Source organism: Podarcis liolepis (genome assembly GCF_965112155.1).
Source record: "Podarcis liolepis genome assembly, chromosome: 17".
Taxonomy (NCBI): domain Eukaryota; kingdom Metazoa; phylum Chordata; class Lepidosauria; order Squamata; family Lacertidae; genus Podarcis; species Podarcis liolepis.
In genome coordinates this window covers 2,047,179-2,064,119 of record NC_139571.1, presented here as the reverse complement: position 1 = coordinate 2,064,119, position 16,941 = coordinate 2,047,179, and the positions used below count along the sequence as shown (strand labels likewise).

General features: G+C 43.5%; 3 protein-coding genes across 5 annotated transcripts in view; 1 reads left to right on the top strand and 2 right to left on the bottom strand.

Moving 5' to 3' along the window:
• Positions 1-16,941, bottom strand: part of LOC310696722 (intercellular adhesion molecule 2-like) — a 167,864-nt gene that overhangs the window by 106,224 nt on the left and 44,699 nt on the right. The window lies entirely within an intron of this gene.
• SHFL (shiftless antiviral inhibitor of ribosomal frameshifting) overlaps positions 1-16,941 on the top strand; it is a 216,422-nt gene that overhangs the window by 161,797 nt on the left and 37,684 nt on the right. The gene's annotated exons all lie outside the window — the stretch shown is intronic.
• ICAM5 (intercellular adhesion molecule 5) overlaps positions 1-16,941 on the bottom strand; it is a 38,424-nt gene that overhangs the window by 1,971 nt on the left and 19,512 nt on the right. For both annotated transcript variants that reach the window (XM_083482470.1, XM_083482469.1), the window contains 6 exons: positions 14,187-14,429; positions 13,575-13,817; positions 12,349-12,588; positions 11,239-11,481; positions 9,875-10,138; positions 321-541 (listed from right to left, as the gene is read on the bottom strand). In XM_083482470.1, coding sequence (XP_083338596.1) covers positions 324-541; positions 9,875-10,138; positions 11,239-11,481; positions 12,349-12,588; positions 13,575-13,817; positions 14,187-14,429 — 1,451 coding nt within the window. In that variant the 3' untranslated portion in view covers positions 321-323. The remainder of the gene's footprint in view (positions 1-320; positions 542-9,874; positions 10,139-11,238; positions 11,482-12,348; positions 12,589-13,574; positions 13,818-14,186; positions 14,430-16,941) is intronic.

Below are 16,941 nucleotides of genomic sequence, written 5' to 3'. Positions count from 1 at the left end.
TTCAAATATATAAAAGGATGTCACATAGAGGAGGGAGAAAGGTTGTTTTCTGCTGCTCCAGAGAAGCGGACACGGAGCAATGGATCCAAACTACAAGAAAGAAGATTCCACCTAAACATTAGGAAGAACTTCCTGACAGTAAGAGCTGTTTGACAGTGGAATTTGCTGCCAAGGAGTGTGGTGGAGTCTCCTACTTTGGAGGTCTTTAAGCAGAGGCTTGACAACGATATGTCAGGAGTGCTCTGATGGTGTTTCCTGCTTGGCAGGGGGTTGGACTCGATGGCCCTTGTGGTCTATTCCAACTCTATGATTCTATGACTTGTTCAGGTTCTGGTGAGCTGTATACCATAGATGTCACCATCACAGGTCCTCTCACGGTTTAGGCAAGTAGCTTCGGTGGAATTCTCTGCATCACGGACATTGTACTCTCCTTTTTTACAGGCTGTGGATTTGAGGTAGTAAATGACCCCAGCCATTCCTCCCAGGACCAACATGGTGGCAGCAGCAATTGCTATGACAGCAATAATGTAAAGCCAATGATCTGCAAAGGAGGAAGCAGAGTATTCTTAACAGCGTATTCAGTGTGTTGCCTTACAAAAGGAAAGTTTTCTCCTCCAGGTGTTTCCCCATTCACTCAGTCTCACCTCCTGCTGTTTTTCAACTTGCAGGCAGGGTGGGAAGAATGGCTCTCTGTATCTTTTCTCCTGCAAGTGGAAAAACAGCTGGGGGTGCATGTGATTTTGAACAGAAAAACAGAAAGAAAAGGGATAAAATGAACTCCCACCCTTCACTACCCTGCCATTCCTCTCCCACACATTTTCTGGTGGCTGCATTTCATTTTTCTAAGAAGCAAGGCAGGAGATTGTACCCCCACTGTAACATTGTAGGCTTCTCCATACAACCTGTTGAGCATTCATTCTGATTTGCTCTGAACAAAGCTTACACAGAGGTCAGGTGATGTCTGGTCTTTGCTGAGCATTCATTCTGATTTGTTTCTGGGGAGGTTACATAACAATGAACATCCATCCAGCTTTACTTGCATGGTGTGTATACTCATCTATCACTTGCTCTCCCCACACTTTTCAGTGCATTTTCCCATCACTTTTCTAACCACAAAGAGTTTGTTTGTTTGTTTGTTTGTTTGCTTTAATAATAATAATACAGTGGTGCCTCGCAAGACGAAAATAATCCGTTCCGCGAGTCTCTTCGTCTAGCGGTTTTTTCGTCTTGCGAAGCAACCCGATTAGCGGTTTAGCAGATTAGCGCTATTAGCGGTTTGGCAGTTTAGCAGCTATTAAAGGCTTAGCGGCTTAGAAAAAGGGGGGAAGCGAAAAAAATCGCAAGACTTGCAAGACGTTTTCGTCCTGCGAAGCAAGCCCATAGGGAAATTCGTCTTGCGAAGCGCATCGAAAAACGGAAAACCCTTTCGTCTAGCGGGTTTTTCGTCTTGCGAGGCATTTGTCTTGCGGGGCACCACTGTAATTTATTGTTTGTACCCCACTTATTGGACTGTGCTGCCCCGGCCACTCTGGGCAGCTTCCAACATATATAAAAACATAATAAAACATGAAACCTTAAAAAGCTTCCCTATACAGGGCTGCCTTCAGATGTCTTCTAAAGGTTATATAGTTATTCATCTCCCTGACATCTGATGGGAGGGTGTTCCACAGGGTGGGTGCCACTACCAAGAAGGCCTTCTTCCTGATTCCCTGTAGCTTCACCTCTGTGAGGACCAACACTTTGAATTGTGCTCATAAATGTACTGGGAACCAGTGTAGGTCTTTCAGTGTGATATGGTCCCAGTGGCTGCTCCCAGTTACTAATCTAGCTGCTGCATTCTGGAGTAGTTGTTGTTTCAAAGATAGCGCCACGTAGGAGACTTCCAGTCGGCGCCATCGATTAATGGCGGATTTCCCTCCGAGCTCCGGAGGGAGTCTGCTCCGCGAGTTCGGGTCTGACCGCTACGGCGAAGCGGGGACCCACAAAAATCACAGGCGCGGAAGCCTGTGAACAAGGAGACTCGGCGGGCACCTTTGTGCCCCCCCAAAACCACAAAGGAGCCTTTTTAAAGGCTCCGGAACGGTAGCGGGTGTACGGTGCGGTGCTGAGAGTCGTCACCCAGCCCGTGGAGCGAAGCCACATCGCCATAGTCGGAGAGCGCTGATTCCTTCCTGAAATTTGGACTTAAAACTAACTACCCGTGAGTAGGACTTAAAGATCTATTGGGATTTACAAATAATTTAAAGGAAATTCGGCCGGAAACGGGACAGGCACAAAATAAGGAAGTCTGCCTTCCCGGACTGCAGAAATTTTAAAGCAAAGAAAGTACAGAGCCGTAATTTGAGAAAGACTAATGGGGAACTAAGCAAATCTGACATTGGAATTGAAACCCCCCTCTTGCAGGCAGGAGCAGAGGGGGATGAAATTGGACTTTTGACAACCTGCATGAAAAGGAGTTATTGGAAAATTTTCTCCGCTGTTTCAAAACCCCTGGGACGGACTGCCTAAATAAGAAAGCGAACAGAGAACTGTCACTTTGTTAAGACCTTTTGAAAGTTACTTTTACTGGACAGCTGGGTTTTGGAAAGATACTTAATTACTAGACTGTTAAGTTCTGGAACACATTTGGGAACTGTTACAATAGACTTTTTTGGAGGCTTGGGGGACTTGTTTAAAAGAGACATTTTGTTGCAAAAGTTCTCTCCCCCTAGAGGATTCTGCTGAAATAGCTGCAAAGTGGATTACAATAACTAAGTCATTGGAACTTCCCACTTAAAAACAACTTACAGACGTGGGAACGACCTTGACTGGGACATGAGTGGTACAGCAGATGAAACAACAACTAGATCTGGCAGACAATATAAGGCTAAAACTTCACAACAGCGAAGGGTTTCGGTCTCAGGCACAGTAACAGCAGTAACAGCTGCAACTGGGCAGACAAAAACAACAATTATGTCAACAGATCCTGTGACACAAGCTTTGGTTAAGATAAATGAGTCTTTGGAATCCCTGACAAAACAAGGTGCGGAAAACAGTAGACAATTGGCAGAGCTCACAGCAAAGCTTGATCTGAATACACAAAGTGTAAATGAACTTGGGAAGAGGGTGACTTCAAATACAGAGATTATTAATAAACTTTTTGAGGATTCTACTACAACTCGAAAGATTGCAGAGGAAGCTAAGGTCACTGCAGATGCTACTCAGGAAAAGATAATACCAGTTTGTAAAAAGTTAGAAGATCATGAGTTGGCTTTGTCTATGCTCGAATTGCAAAGAAAGGAGAGAAATTTGAGATTGAGAACAGTGCCCGAAAGTGAAAAAGACAACTTGGTGGATTTCCTCACAAAAGAATTTTTGGATTTTTGGCAGCAGGAGTTAGAGAAGGAAGATTTTAAGATAGTGGCTGCTTTTAGATTGGGCAGAAGACAAAATAGAAAAAAGCCAAGGGACTCTTTGATAACTTTAAGATCCAAAGAAGAAAGAGATAAAATACAGAATTTGCACTTCCAAAGAACCTTGGAAATTGAAAATTCCTTTGTGGAGATTTTTAAGAACATACCTAAGCATATCTTGGATGTAAGAACTTATTACAAGGACTTGGTTGACCTGCTGAAAAAGAATGGAATACTCTTCAGGTGGGAATTTCTTCAAGGCCTATCTTTCAAATATAAGGGAAGGAAAATAAAAATAAGATCTGTGCAAGATAAAGAGGAATTTCTACGAAGTGGAACCAACCTCAGTGGTAAAGGGAGCAACAGACATCCTAAATTTAACATTTGGACTGAAATCACCGACGGAGGAAGAACAACTACTTGGAGCAGTTGGAGGGGAAAATAAACAACGGCAAGATGGCTCTGCAACTTCTAAGTTGGAATTGTAATGGTCTGAACCTTCCCCGAAAAAGGAGAAATGTTTTTCATATATTGAAAAAAGAGCATTTGGACTTGATTTGTTTACAAGAAACACATGTGACAAGGTTGCATAGGAAACTACTCATCAATAAAAGACTAGGACAGGAATTTATTTCATCTGACAAAGTCAAGAAAAGAGGAGTGGTGATCTATGCAAAGGAAAAATTATCTCTGACACTGATGTTTAAAGATGAACAAGGAAGATTTTTGTCAATTGAAATTCAAGTTCAAGGAGAAAATTTTTTGATATTAGGTATTTACGCACCAAATGAAGGGAAGTCGGAATTCTTTAAGAAGTTACATGAGATTTTATTGGACTATCTGGAATACAATTTAATCTTGATGGGAGACATGAATGGAGTAGTATCTACAAATATGGACAAAGCACAAAGACAGGTAGTTTCTAAAGATGGGAGACTACCAAAGACTTTCTTTGAAAACATGGACTTGATTGATATCTGGAGAACAAAGAACCCTCTCGAGAGAGAGGGAACTTTCTTTTCTGAAGCAATGTTGACATGGACTAGGATTGACCAAATATGGGTTACTAGTGGGATGGCTCCAAAGATAAAGAAAGTAGAAATCTGCCCAAAGACTTGCTCCGACCATAACGCCGTAAAGATGGCGATGAAGTTAACAACAGCTGGCTCCTTCAGATGGAGGATGGATGACACCTTATTTAGAGATGAAGAGGTTTACAAAAAGGCCCAAAAAACTTTGAGAGACTATTTTGAAATAAATCTAAAAACGGACATGGAAAAAAGAGTAATCTGGGACGCAAGTAAAGCTGTGATGCGAGGATTTTTAATACAACAAAATTCAATAAAGAAGAAAAATCAAAATGAGAAGAAGAATAAGATTTTGGAAAAGATAAAAGAAGGAGAAAAGAAATTGAGGTCTAAACCAAAGTCCCAGGAGATCTTGAGAGAAATTAAGTTATATCAGATGCAATACATGGAATTGATGAATCAAGAAATAGAATGGAAGATTAAACAAATGAGAGAAAGGACATTTGAATCTGCAGATAAATGTGGTAAACCTCTGGCTTGGCAATTGAAAAAAAGACAAAAATTAAATACAGTTACAAGCCTAGAGGTTGAAGGGAGGAACATTTATAAGCCAAATGAGATTAGAAATTGTTTCCAGAGTTACTTAAAAAAACTATATTCACAAGGGCCGGAAAATGAAGGGGACATAGACGAGTTTCTTAAGAAATATGGACTACAGAAAATCTCCCAGCAAAGCAAGATAGATCTGAATCAGAAAATAACTGAACAAGAGATAGAAGGTGCCATTCAAAACATGCAATTGGGCAAATCTCCAGGACCAGATGGGTTGACTTCCAGATATTATAAAGCTTTGAAGGAGTGGTTGTTACAACCTTTGAAGGAAGTCTGTAACAAAATTTTAGAGGGGGAAAAGGCGCCAGAATAGTGGAAAGAAGCTTATATTACTCTCATACCGAAAACAGAGACTGAGAAGACTCAGCTTAAGAACTACTGCCCTATATCATTACTTAATGTGGATTACAAATTTTTTGCAGACATTTTGGCAAAAAGACTGAAAAGAGTGTTGATGGAAGAGATTCATAAGGACCAAGCAGGCTTTCTCCCAGGAAGACATTTGTCAGACAATGTGAGGAATATAATAGACATTATGGAATTATTAGAAGTGAACATAAACACTAAAGCAGTATTGATATTTGTGGATGCGGAGAAAGCCTTTGACAATATTTCTTGGAGTTTTATGAAGAAGAATCTACATGGGATGGGGGTAGGCCAAGGTTTTGAGAATGGTATGGGAGCAATATATTCTGAACAAAAGGCTAAGTTAATTGTAAATAATGTGGTTACGGAAGAATTTAAGATAAAAAAAGGGACACGACAGGGGTGCCCAATTTCCCCATTACTTTTTATATCAGTCCTGGAGGTTTTGCTAAATATGATTAGAAGGGACCAGCTGGTGAAAGGGGTACAGGTCGGAGCCAAACAGTACAAATTGAGGGCCTTCGCAGATGATTTGGTACTTACTTTACAAGAGCCAGACACTAGTATGAAAAGGGTTTTAGAATTAATTCAAGCATTTGGTCAAGTTGCAGGTTTTAAGTTGAACAAACAAAAAACTAAGGTATTGGAGAAAAACTTAACAGTTATTGAAAGGGAGCGGTTCCAGAATGAAACAGGATTAACTGTGGCAAAGAAGGTGAAATACTTGGGGATTAACATGACATCTAAGAATGTGAACTTATTTAAAGACAATTATGAGAAATGTTGGACAGAGGTAAAAAAAGATCTAGAAATATGGTCAAATTTGAAGCTTTCCTTGTTAGGCCGAATTGCTGTTATCAAGATGAATGTATTGCCGAGAATGTTGTTCTTATTCCAGTTACAGATAGGTAGCCGTGTTGGTCTGCCATAGTCAAAATAAAAAAATTCCTTCCAGTAGCACCTTAAAGACCAACTAAGTTAGTTCTTGGTATGAGCTTTTGTGTGCATGCACACTTCTTCAGATACGTGTATCTGAAGAAGTGTGCATGCACACGAAAGCTCATACCAAGAACTAACTTAGTTGGTCTTTAAGGTGCTACTGGAAGGAAATTTTTTTATTTTGTTCTTATTCCAAACACTGCAAATTGTGGATAAGATGGATTGTTTCAAGAGCTGGCAGAAAGATATTTCAAAGTTTGTCTGGCAGGGCAAAAAACCCAGAATAAAATTTAAAATTTTAACTGATGCAAAGGAAAGAGGGGGGTTTGCCCTGCCGGACTTAAAACTGTACTATGAATCAGCAGCTTTCTGCTGGATGAAAGACTGGTTACTTCTTGAGAATACAGATACCTTGGATTTGGAAGGTTTTAATAATGTATTCGGATGGCATGCATATATATGGTATGACAAGGTTAAAGCTCATAAAGCTTTTAAAAATCATATTGTCAGGAAAGCATTATATAATGTTTAGATTAGATACAAGGGTTTGTTGGAGAATAAAACCCCAAGGTGGTTGTCGCCAATGGAGGCAAAAGCTGTGAAAAAGCTCAATATGGAGGCCAAATGGCCAAAATATTGGGAAATTTTGGAACAAGAGGGAGATAAACTGAAATTACAGAGTCATGAGAAATTGAAGTCTAAAGTACGAGATTGGCTCCATTATTACCAAATAATGGAGGTTTACAAACAGGATAAGAAAATTGGCTTCCAGGTGGAGAAATCAAAATTAGAAACAGAACTGTTAGAACCCAATACTAAGAATCTGTCAAGAATGTATAACTTGTTGCTGAAATGGAATACACAGGATGAAACAGTTAAATCAGCTATGATTAAGTGGGCACAAGACATTGGTCATAATATCATGTTTGCTGATTGGGAACAGTTGTGGACCACCGGTATAAAATTTACGGCATGTAATGCCTTAAGAGAGAATATTATGAAAATGATTTATAGGTGGTACATGACCCCAGTCAAGCTAGCAAAAATCTACCATTTGCCTGATAATAAGTGCTGGAAATGTAAAGAAACTGAAGGTACCTTTTATCACCTTTGGTGGACGTGCCCGAAGATTAAGGCTTTCTGGGAAATTATATATAATGAAATGAAAAAGGTACTTAAATGTACCTTTCCCAAGAAACCAGAAGCCTTTCTCTTGGGCATTGTCGGCCAATTGGTGCCAAAGAAAGACAGGACTTTTTTTATGTACGCTACTACAGCAGCAAGAATTCTCATCGCAAAGTATTGGAAGACACAGGATCTACCCACTCTGGAAGAATGGCAGATGAAGGTGATGGACTACATGGGACTGGCTGAAATGACTGGCAGAATCTGAGACCAGGGGAAAGAGACAGCGGAAGAAGATTGGAAGAAATTTAAAATTTATCTTAAGAAATATTGTAAAATTAATGAATGCTAAAATGTTGAGGTTTTAGAAAAAAGTTGATTACAGCTGTAAAAGATTAAGTAAAAGAAAAGAACAAGGAAAAATTTGATAAAATTAAGGGGGAGGATTTGCTGAAACAAATTTGGAAATTGGGATGCAGAAAGGGGAGGTACGGGGAGGTCGGTGAAGTAAGGTTTAAGAAAAAAGGATTTGAAATTATACATGTTTGTTTGTGTGTTTGTTTGTTTGTATTGTGTATTGTCTGTGTTTATAAAAATTGTGAAAAACCAATAAAAAATTTATAAAAAAAAGATAGCGCCACGTAGACCACATTGCAGTAGTCCAAGTGGGAGATAACCAGGGCATGTACCACTCTGGTGAGACAGTGCACAGGCAGGTAGGGTGTCATCCTGCATACCAGATGGAGCTGCCCTGGACACAGAATTAACCTGCGCGTCCATGGACAGCTGAGTCCAGAATGACTCCCAGGCTGCGCAGCTGGTCCTTTAGGGGCACAGTTACCGTATTTTTCTCTCTATAACACGCAGATATTTTCTCCTAAAAAGGAAGGGGATATGTCTGTGATTGTTATTGAGCGAATGTGTGGTCCCTGGAGCCGAATGGTGCGAGGGGAGGCAAAAATCAGGCAAAAATCAAATCGTGTCTTGGAGAAGGGAAACCTGAAAAGAGGAAGCGGCTGCTTTCCTGCATTCTGCCTCAGGGTCTTACTGCCCACCCTCTCTGTTTTGTTGCTGTGTTTGCTGAAACGGAACAAAGAGCAGGGAAAGCCCCTCCCCTCCAGGCAAGCAAAGGGGAAAGCAGAGCGTCCTTCCTTCTAATTCCTCTCCATGCTCCGGAGGGAACAATGTTTGTGAAGGGAAGAGAGATTACAGGTTCAGCTTAAAATTCTGATTTGACTTCCTGTTTTTGTTTTTGAGGACACACAGCATTCAAATATGCTTTCTTCCATTGAAAAGGATGAAATCCTTAAACAGTGTTTTGCCTGTAAATTCATGCAATCTGGCAGATTACAGTGTCTGTACCTCTTAAGGGATGGCAAAGCTTAGTTTTCGCTGCTAAAGAGTTCTTAATGCAGTTAAAATGCTTTCATCTGTCAAGGCAATTAAAAAATATATATATCAGGCAGCCGGAAAACATGCAGGTGGGAGATAGAGAGCGCGAGCTGGCTGGCTTCAGTGGGTGGGGGAAAACTTTTGCCTTCCTTTCCTCCCTCCCGTTATACCCCTCTCCTGCATTCTTAGCCAGCTGCTTCTCTGCACACCCCTCTCGTGCTCCTTGTCCCTTCTGTGTTTTTCCTTCCCTCCCCACTTAAAACATGGTTACAAAGCATGGATCCACATGGATCCTCAGGATCTTTGCATTGGGTCACCCCAAATTCACCATCAGAGCACATAGCATGTCCATGGCTACAGCCTGCCCCCCCAAAATCACTCACCCACTGTTGCCTGGGGCTGCAATGGTGCAAAAACGTGGTTACAAAGCATGGATCCACAGGGATTCTCAGGATTTTTGCATTGGGTCACCCCAAATTCACCATCAGATCACATGTCTGTGGCCACAGCATGAAGCACAAAAATGATACATCCACTGTTTCATTCAGAATGTTTTTTCCCTGGTTTTCCTCCTCTAAAAACGATGTGCGTGTTATGGTCAGGTGCGTGTTATAGAACAAAAAATACGGTACTCCATTCAGGACCAGGGAGTCCCCCACACCTGCCCACCCTCTGTCTTGTTGGGATTCATCTTCAATCTGTTAGCTGCCATCCATCAATTTTAAAAAGCGAATTTGTTGTGCTTTAATCCACTTTAATAGTGCAATCCTAAATTTCCAGTATGCATTTCTATGCCTGCTGTAAAATACTGACAGCCTAGTTTTCTTCCCCTGGCATAGATTTAAGCTTCCAGTACACACACCTGTTAAGCACTTGCACCTGCTGCTCACATAGTCTTGACTGACCTGCTCCTTTGCCAGCACTCAGTTGGGGTGGATTGTCTAGCTCTGACTTCTAGCACTCAAGAGGCAACCAAAAGGGCACGCGGTATTTCAAATCCTTTCTGCTATGTGGCCTCACCTTCCACCTTGATCTCCACCTGGCTGTGCTGCTGCCCATGCTTGTTGCTGGCTGTGCACTCATACACACCACTGTTCTGTCCATCTGCACTGGCAACAGTCACTGTGCTGTTGTTGCCACCGTAGTTGAGGTTGGAGGCCTGAGGCACCTTCCAGGAGTAGCTGGCAGCTGGAGACCCATCCGCCTGGCAGGTGATGGTAAAGTTTTCTCCCCTTCTGATGGGCAAGGTACCACTGACAGCCAGAATGGAGATAACAGGCCTGTCTGGAAACAGAAGAGAAGGAGGCTTCAGGTCAGCCAGCAAACTCAAGAAGAGGCTACCTTTCTTTGCTCTTCATCACTGTGATATTTGGGCGCTGCTAGCAAGCTCAGTTGAAGAGTTACCAGGTGTAACTCAATTGATCACCCTAACTTTTCCATCTGAAGCACTTTCCCAGCCTGGAGAGGTATCAGTGGAAAACTCAGAGGGAGGGGAAATGAATAACTTGTGGTTTAGTCCACCTGGAATGCAATGCAATTGCAGTGTGGTGTTCCAGCAGCAATGCCTTCTGAAAATTTTGGAGAAATACCACCCACCAAAGAAAGCAACAGAAAATTGGACACTTGGAAAATTGAATACAGTCATACCTTGGGTTGAATATGCTTCATGTTGAGTGCGTTCGAGTTGCGCTTCACAGCAACCCGGAAGTAACGGAGCGTGTTACTTCTGGGTTTTGCCGCTCATGCATGCGCAGACGCTCAAAATGACTTCACGCATATGCGCAGAAGTGGTGAAAAGCAACGTGCGCGTGCGCAGATGTGCCATCGCTAATTATGTTTGCTTCTGGATGCGAACGGGGCTCCGGAATGAATCCTGTTCGCATCCTGAGGTACCACTGTAATATTTTTGGGAAACTGGGCCAGGACTTTGGTCCAGCCTTGATTTAGACTGATGACTCACCTTTCAATTTTTGCTTCTCTCAGTTTCTACTTTTTCCAGTCTTATGTTAAGCTGAGCTCCACATTTCTGCATCAATTTGCATTTTTTAAGTCCTCATGAAAATTCTTCAGCAATTTAGTGCAATTTTATCCTCGTACACATGACTGTACGCTACTTGGCTTCATATGCACATATTCTGCACATATGCAGTGTTCTCTAATAAATGCATTCATATATTATCTTCATTAATATATGCATTTTTATGCATAGTTTCCACATCTTTGTATAATTGGAGAATTGATTGGAGAACTGCATCACAAAATTTGGATACATGTGTCTTTTGTAGGATAGCTGTGTTTCACTTTGTGTACTGTTGCAGAAAGTGTGAATTAGGTATGTTCACATTAAAAAAAAATTAGTGAAACAAATTCCTTCACCTACTCACATTCCACTTGCACATTCACCAACCATCTCTCAGTTCCGTGACCATTGGTGGCCTTGCATTGGTAGATGCCAGAGTCATTCCTGCTGACATTCCGTTCTCTGTAGAACTCCTCAATGCCTCCCTCTTTGGCACAAATGACCAGCGGAGTGGGAGTCCCATTGGCTTCACAGGCCAGCGAATGCAAAGTCCCCTCAAGCCAGGTCTGGTTGCTTGGGCAGCTGGACTCATCCATTTTAGGTTTGGCTGAAACACATTAATATAACAAGAAACTCCTCTTGACATAAGCAGGGTGAGCCTCTGTATGTACACAGCTGTCACCAAACTATGTCACAGAAGGCTACATTATCCACCAAACTATGCCTAAATTAATGCTCTGCAATGAGGCGGCTTGGTTTCAAAACAGATTTTGCATTGTTGCCATTTCAGTTGGCTATTTTGTAATCTTTCAGTTTAGGCTTCCAAAAATTTTGTGATAAATTATTAGCTAATATTAGCTCATCCTTGACATTTCAGATGGTGCCCTCCAGATATCATGGATTACAGATCCCATCAGCCTCTGAAACCACAGCCAATCTTGAAGGAAGATGGGAGTTGTAGTTAAAAACTGGAGGGCACCACATTGGCTGCCATGTTGGTGTTTAGTTGTTTAGTCGTGTCCGACTCTTTGTGACCCCCTGGACCAGAGCACGCCAAGGGCTACAAGGACAAGTTTTTTCTGGTAAGGATTTCTGCACCAGACATTTTGGATGCCACTCTTGGACGCTTGGCTTAGGGTCAAAGCTAAAGTGTATCGCTTAGGAACAGAGAGATTTGGATGCAGAAGGTTGAAATATGCTGTATAATACATATACAAGCAAACAAATTCCCCTCAAAGCAGCTCAAAACCTGGGAAACCTCCCAGACTACAGTATTATTATTCTTCCTCCTCACCTGGCAAAAAGGGAAGATCAAACCACCTGAAGTAGGTGGCAGGAGGGAAGTATAGACTCCTAGTGGAACAGGATGCCACCCAGCTTAACCAAGGACTAGGGCCAGTTCTCATGCCAGGTGAGGGTGAGGGGGTGACTGGCTTGATGTGTTGCTTTCCCGGAGACCACAACCAACACTCACTTTCCACTGTAACCACAACTGCCTTAGCCACTGTCCCAAGCCGGTTTGTGGCATTGCACCAGAAGGTTCCATTGTAGAGTGGGATCCCTTGTCCTTGGCTAAGGTAGTATGTCATGCCATCTTTGGTGCATGTAACCTCTGGAGGCGGAATCCCCTCAGCTTTACAGATAAAGGAGGGCAGCGCCCCCTCCACCAAGATCCAGTTACTTGGACAGCTAGATTCATCCATTTCTGGTTTATCTGAAATATTAAGAGAGACAGTGACATTTTGCAATAACTCCTAGACAGATTTTTGTGGCAGCTGTGGAAGCAGTTCTTTCTGGAGTTAGTGAACTTGAAAAACCACCAGGTGGGGCAAAAGCTATAAACATGTTGCATAAGAAACACCCACCCATTAAGGAGGCAAATTCAGAACAGATGGTGAAGCCAAGCTGCTGGAGGTGTGGTCAGGGGAGATTTCCCAAGAGCCACATAGAGTGGGCTGCCTTTGGAACCCAGGCCTGAGGATCTCTCCTCCATGCCATGCCTCTTTGTAATGGAGCCTCTGCCTTGCCAGTGTGCCTCAACCCTTTGCCCCAGGAGGCCACAAACTCCCTGCCTATTGCTACTCCACAGTTTTAGGCTTGATCTTTAATGAGGAACAGTGGTAGGAACTAATCATTAAGCCAGCTGAAAAAAGAGTTAGGGCTGTTCTGATGAACAGGCTTCAATTTCAATATTCACTTTAAAGAAATTATATTCAAAGCAATGAAATAAATTACACACCCACTCATGCCCAAATTCTCCCATTTCTAAGCATTTGTGTTTTTTCCTACTGCTAATCAGCCTTTGGTGGCTTTTGCTGCTTCTTGTTGGCATTTTCCTTCCTCTGTCTTCTTTCGCAGCCCTCAGCTTCATTTTGCCACACTGTCATTTAGTAGAACTTTGTTCCAAAGAGCCCACAATCTCCTCATGCCAGGTATGCCATTAACAACAGGACTAAGCCACTCTGTGGGTCAGTGAGGACTGTGAGGGCAAAAAGAAGTCAAATGGAGGAAGGACAAAGGGCATTAAAACAGCAGCCAGAAGCTGCTTGCACCAAGAGCCAGAAATCAGCTGAAACAAGAAGCACTCGTGAAAAAACAACACAGAACGATGCAACTTTGTTTGGCTGGGTTCTGAAAGCAGCCACTCAAAAACCTACCAGCATGCCCCCCCCCTTTGACAGAAGGTCAGGGCTCACTTACACTCCACTTGAATGCTCACAGCTCTGGTGCGGGAGCCATGCACATTTGTGGCTGTGCAGAGGTAGGTGCCAGCATAGTCTCTGGTGACACTCTGGAGATGCCCAGGGCTGTACGTCACACCATCCTTAATGCACTCAATGGTTGGCTCTGGGTCTCCCCCAGCAGAGCAGATGAACATTTGCTCTGTCCCCGATGTCCAGATCCAGCTATGGGGACAACTCAAATCATTCATCTCAGGCCCATCTAGAAGACAGGGAGAAAAATAGAATCTGATTTTACAGTGGTAATTATGGTAGGATAACACAACCCTGCTAGTGGCTCACAGTTGCAGCAGCCAGAGGAACTGCTTGACAATTCTCGCTGAAGACATATGGGCCTCAACAGAGCAAAAAATATACCCTCCTATACTTCTTACATTTCTGGTGGGAACTTGATCACCTTTTGCCACTATAAAGCTAGACGAATTTTATGGTCAGTTGTCTACTCTTACATTCTGTTAAAACCTGTGGGATTAAAGTATGGATCATCTGCACATGCCTAGTTGCTGCTTCTGCTTGGATTCTTCAGCATCAGCTGCACGCATCATGCATGCAAGGTGCAAGTTGCACTTACACTCAACTCTGCTTGTGACCATCTTGCTGCTTGATCCATGTGCATTGGTAGCGTTGCAGTGATAAACACCAGCATGGCTTTGTGTGATGTTCTGCAATTTGTTGGAATTGTACACTTTACCATCTTTCATGCAGGAAACATCTGGAACTGGGACCCCATGAGCTTGGCAAATGAAATCCAGTTGGCTGCCTTCAACCCAAGTTTGGTTACTTGGGCAGTCAGACTCACTCAGCTGAGGCCCGTCTGCAACAGAGAGAAGATGGACAGTACATCTACTGAAAGCCGGGCAGGAATAACTTGTCTTACACCAAAAAGCAGCCCAAATGACCCCATGGTCTTATATTAAGGATGTGGCCTCAGGTGACAGCCAAGGCCAGGGAGGAGGATGAGTTGATCAAGTCTGTGTCTACCACACTGCCAGCTGAAGAACCTGAGCCTGGCAGCTTTGGACCTGCAGATCCTGGACCAGGACTTTAAGAGGCCAGGGCCAGGGGCCAAATGCAGCCCTGCAGGCCTCTCCACCCAGCTCTCTTCCTCTTCTCCCCAGGCCAACTTCCTGGAGTGTTTAGCCTGGCCAAAATGTATACTCCCCCCCCCCAACCCAGAGTATACTTGAGCCCTGCTCATGCTTCTTGCTTGCTCGGGTGGAGGACTGAGAGGGGCATGAGAATGTGCATGGAAACCGGCATACTAGAAAAAGGTAAAAATGGTGTTCACCATTCAGTACACTTTTGCTTCTGGTCTCATCCTGTGTAAAGGTCAGAGGGGGCAGGGTTTCTGTTGAGGCAGGGGATTAGCTGTGGGAGGAGCTTATCAGAGTTTGCAGGGCAGCAGTTGAAGAAGGAGCAAAAAGGGTTTTCTTGTGTGTGTGTGTGTTTCTTTGTGGCTGATTAGCTGTTTTCCCTGTGTAAAGGTCAGAGGGGGCAGGGTTTCTGTTGAGGCAGGGGATTAGCTGTGGGAGGAGCTTATCAGAGTTTGCAGGGGAGCTAGTCTCAAACGTTTGTTGGGGGAGACCTAGGTTGTGTGTGTGTGTGTGTGTGTGAAGTTATTTGTCCTGTCTTCAAGCTTTTTATGATGGAGGACCTCTGTAGCCACCCCCAACGGCACAACCTCAAGATGGAAGGGGAGGGAACAGCTGCAGTCGCCTGCGATTCCTGCGCAATGTTTGCCATCTTGCCAAAGGTTGCAGGCAGCTTTACCTGCAGCAATTGCATGTTGATTGTCCTTTTAAAAGACAAAGTCCAGCAACTGGAGGAGCGTGTAGCTACGCTCCAAAGAATTAGAGAGCTGGAGCTCTTCTTGGAAGCAGCAGAGCACACCGTCCCCAACAAGGAGGAGACAGGGGACTCCCCTGAGAAGGAGGATAGTTCACCAACACAGGAGCCAGATATATGGAGAAACGTGACTCAAAGAAGTAGGAGGCCCAGGGTTCACTCTGATTATTTAGAAATACACAATCGCTTTGAGGTCCTCTCCCCTAGCATGGAAGACGAAGAGCAGACTCCATTTGAGGATCTCTCCCTCATTACAGTCAATCAGGTATATGAAGACGAGCAGCACAGTCAGTCCTCAGGAAATGTGCAGGCGACCTTGGAACGGACAGCTCACGGAAGAACCCCGACCAAACCCAAGAGGAGGCGTGTAGTGGTGATAGGGGATTCCCTACTGAGGGGAACAGAAGCAGTGATCTGTGGGCCTGACAAGATGTCTCGGGAAGTGTGCTGTCTCCCCGGGGCTAAGATCCAAGATGTAACTGAACGACTGCAAGGAATTATAAAACCCATTGACAAATACCCCTTCCTCTTGGTTCATGTGGGAACCAATGACACTGCAAGCAATAGCCTCCAGAAGATCAAAAGAGACTACGAGGCTCTCGGCAGGAAATTGAAGCAACTAAATGCACAAATTGTCATCTCGTCTGTCCTCCCAGTTGAACGACGTGGCCCAGGGAGAGAGGGGAAAATAGTGGAAGTGAACAGCTGGCTTCGCAAATGGTGTAAACAGGAACGGTTTGGATTCTTAGATCACGGACTGCAGTTTCTTGAAGATGGACTTCTGGCAAGAGATGGGCTGCATCTCACAACGGTTGGGAGAAATGTTTTTGCCAAAAATCTCAGAAACCTCATCAGGAGGGCTTTAAACTGACTAATGTGGGGGAGGGAGACAGTGCTCCTGAAGGGAGGAGTCTATCAATTAATGAAGATGATCATCCAAATGTCATAGACCAAATGGAGCAAACAGCACGCGGACCTAGTGGTGGGAGGAAAAAATCCTTAAATAAGAGACACGGGGGAATGATTAATGGACTTCAATGTCTGTACACTAATGCGCAAAGCATGGGAAATAAACAAGATGAGCTTGAGCTCTTGGTACAGCAAACTAAATATGACATAATAGGCATCACTGAAACCTGGTGGGATAAGTCCCACGATTGGAATGTAATAATGGGGGGATACAATCTATTTCAGAGAAACAGACCAGACAAGAAAGGAGGAGGAGTGGCATTATATGTCAGGGATGTGTATGCCTGTGAAGAGATCCAAGATTTAGAACCTCAAAGCCAAAGTGAGAGCATTTGGGTCAAAATTAAGGGAGAGAAGAATAACAGAGACCTCATTGTGGGAGTTTACTATAGATCCCCAAGCCAAACGGAGGACATAGATGATGCCTTCCTGGAACAGATGGCCAAGCATGCAAAAGGAAGGGAGATAGTAGTAATGGGGGACTTCAATTACCTGGATATTTGTTGGACGTC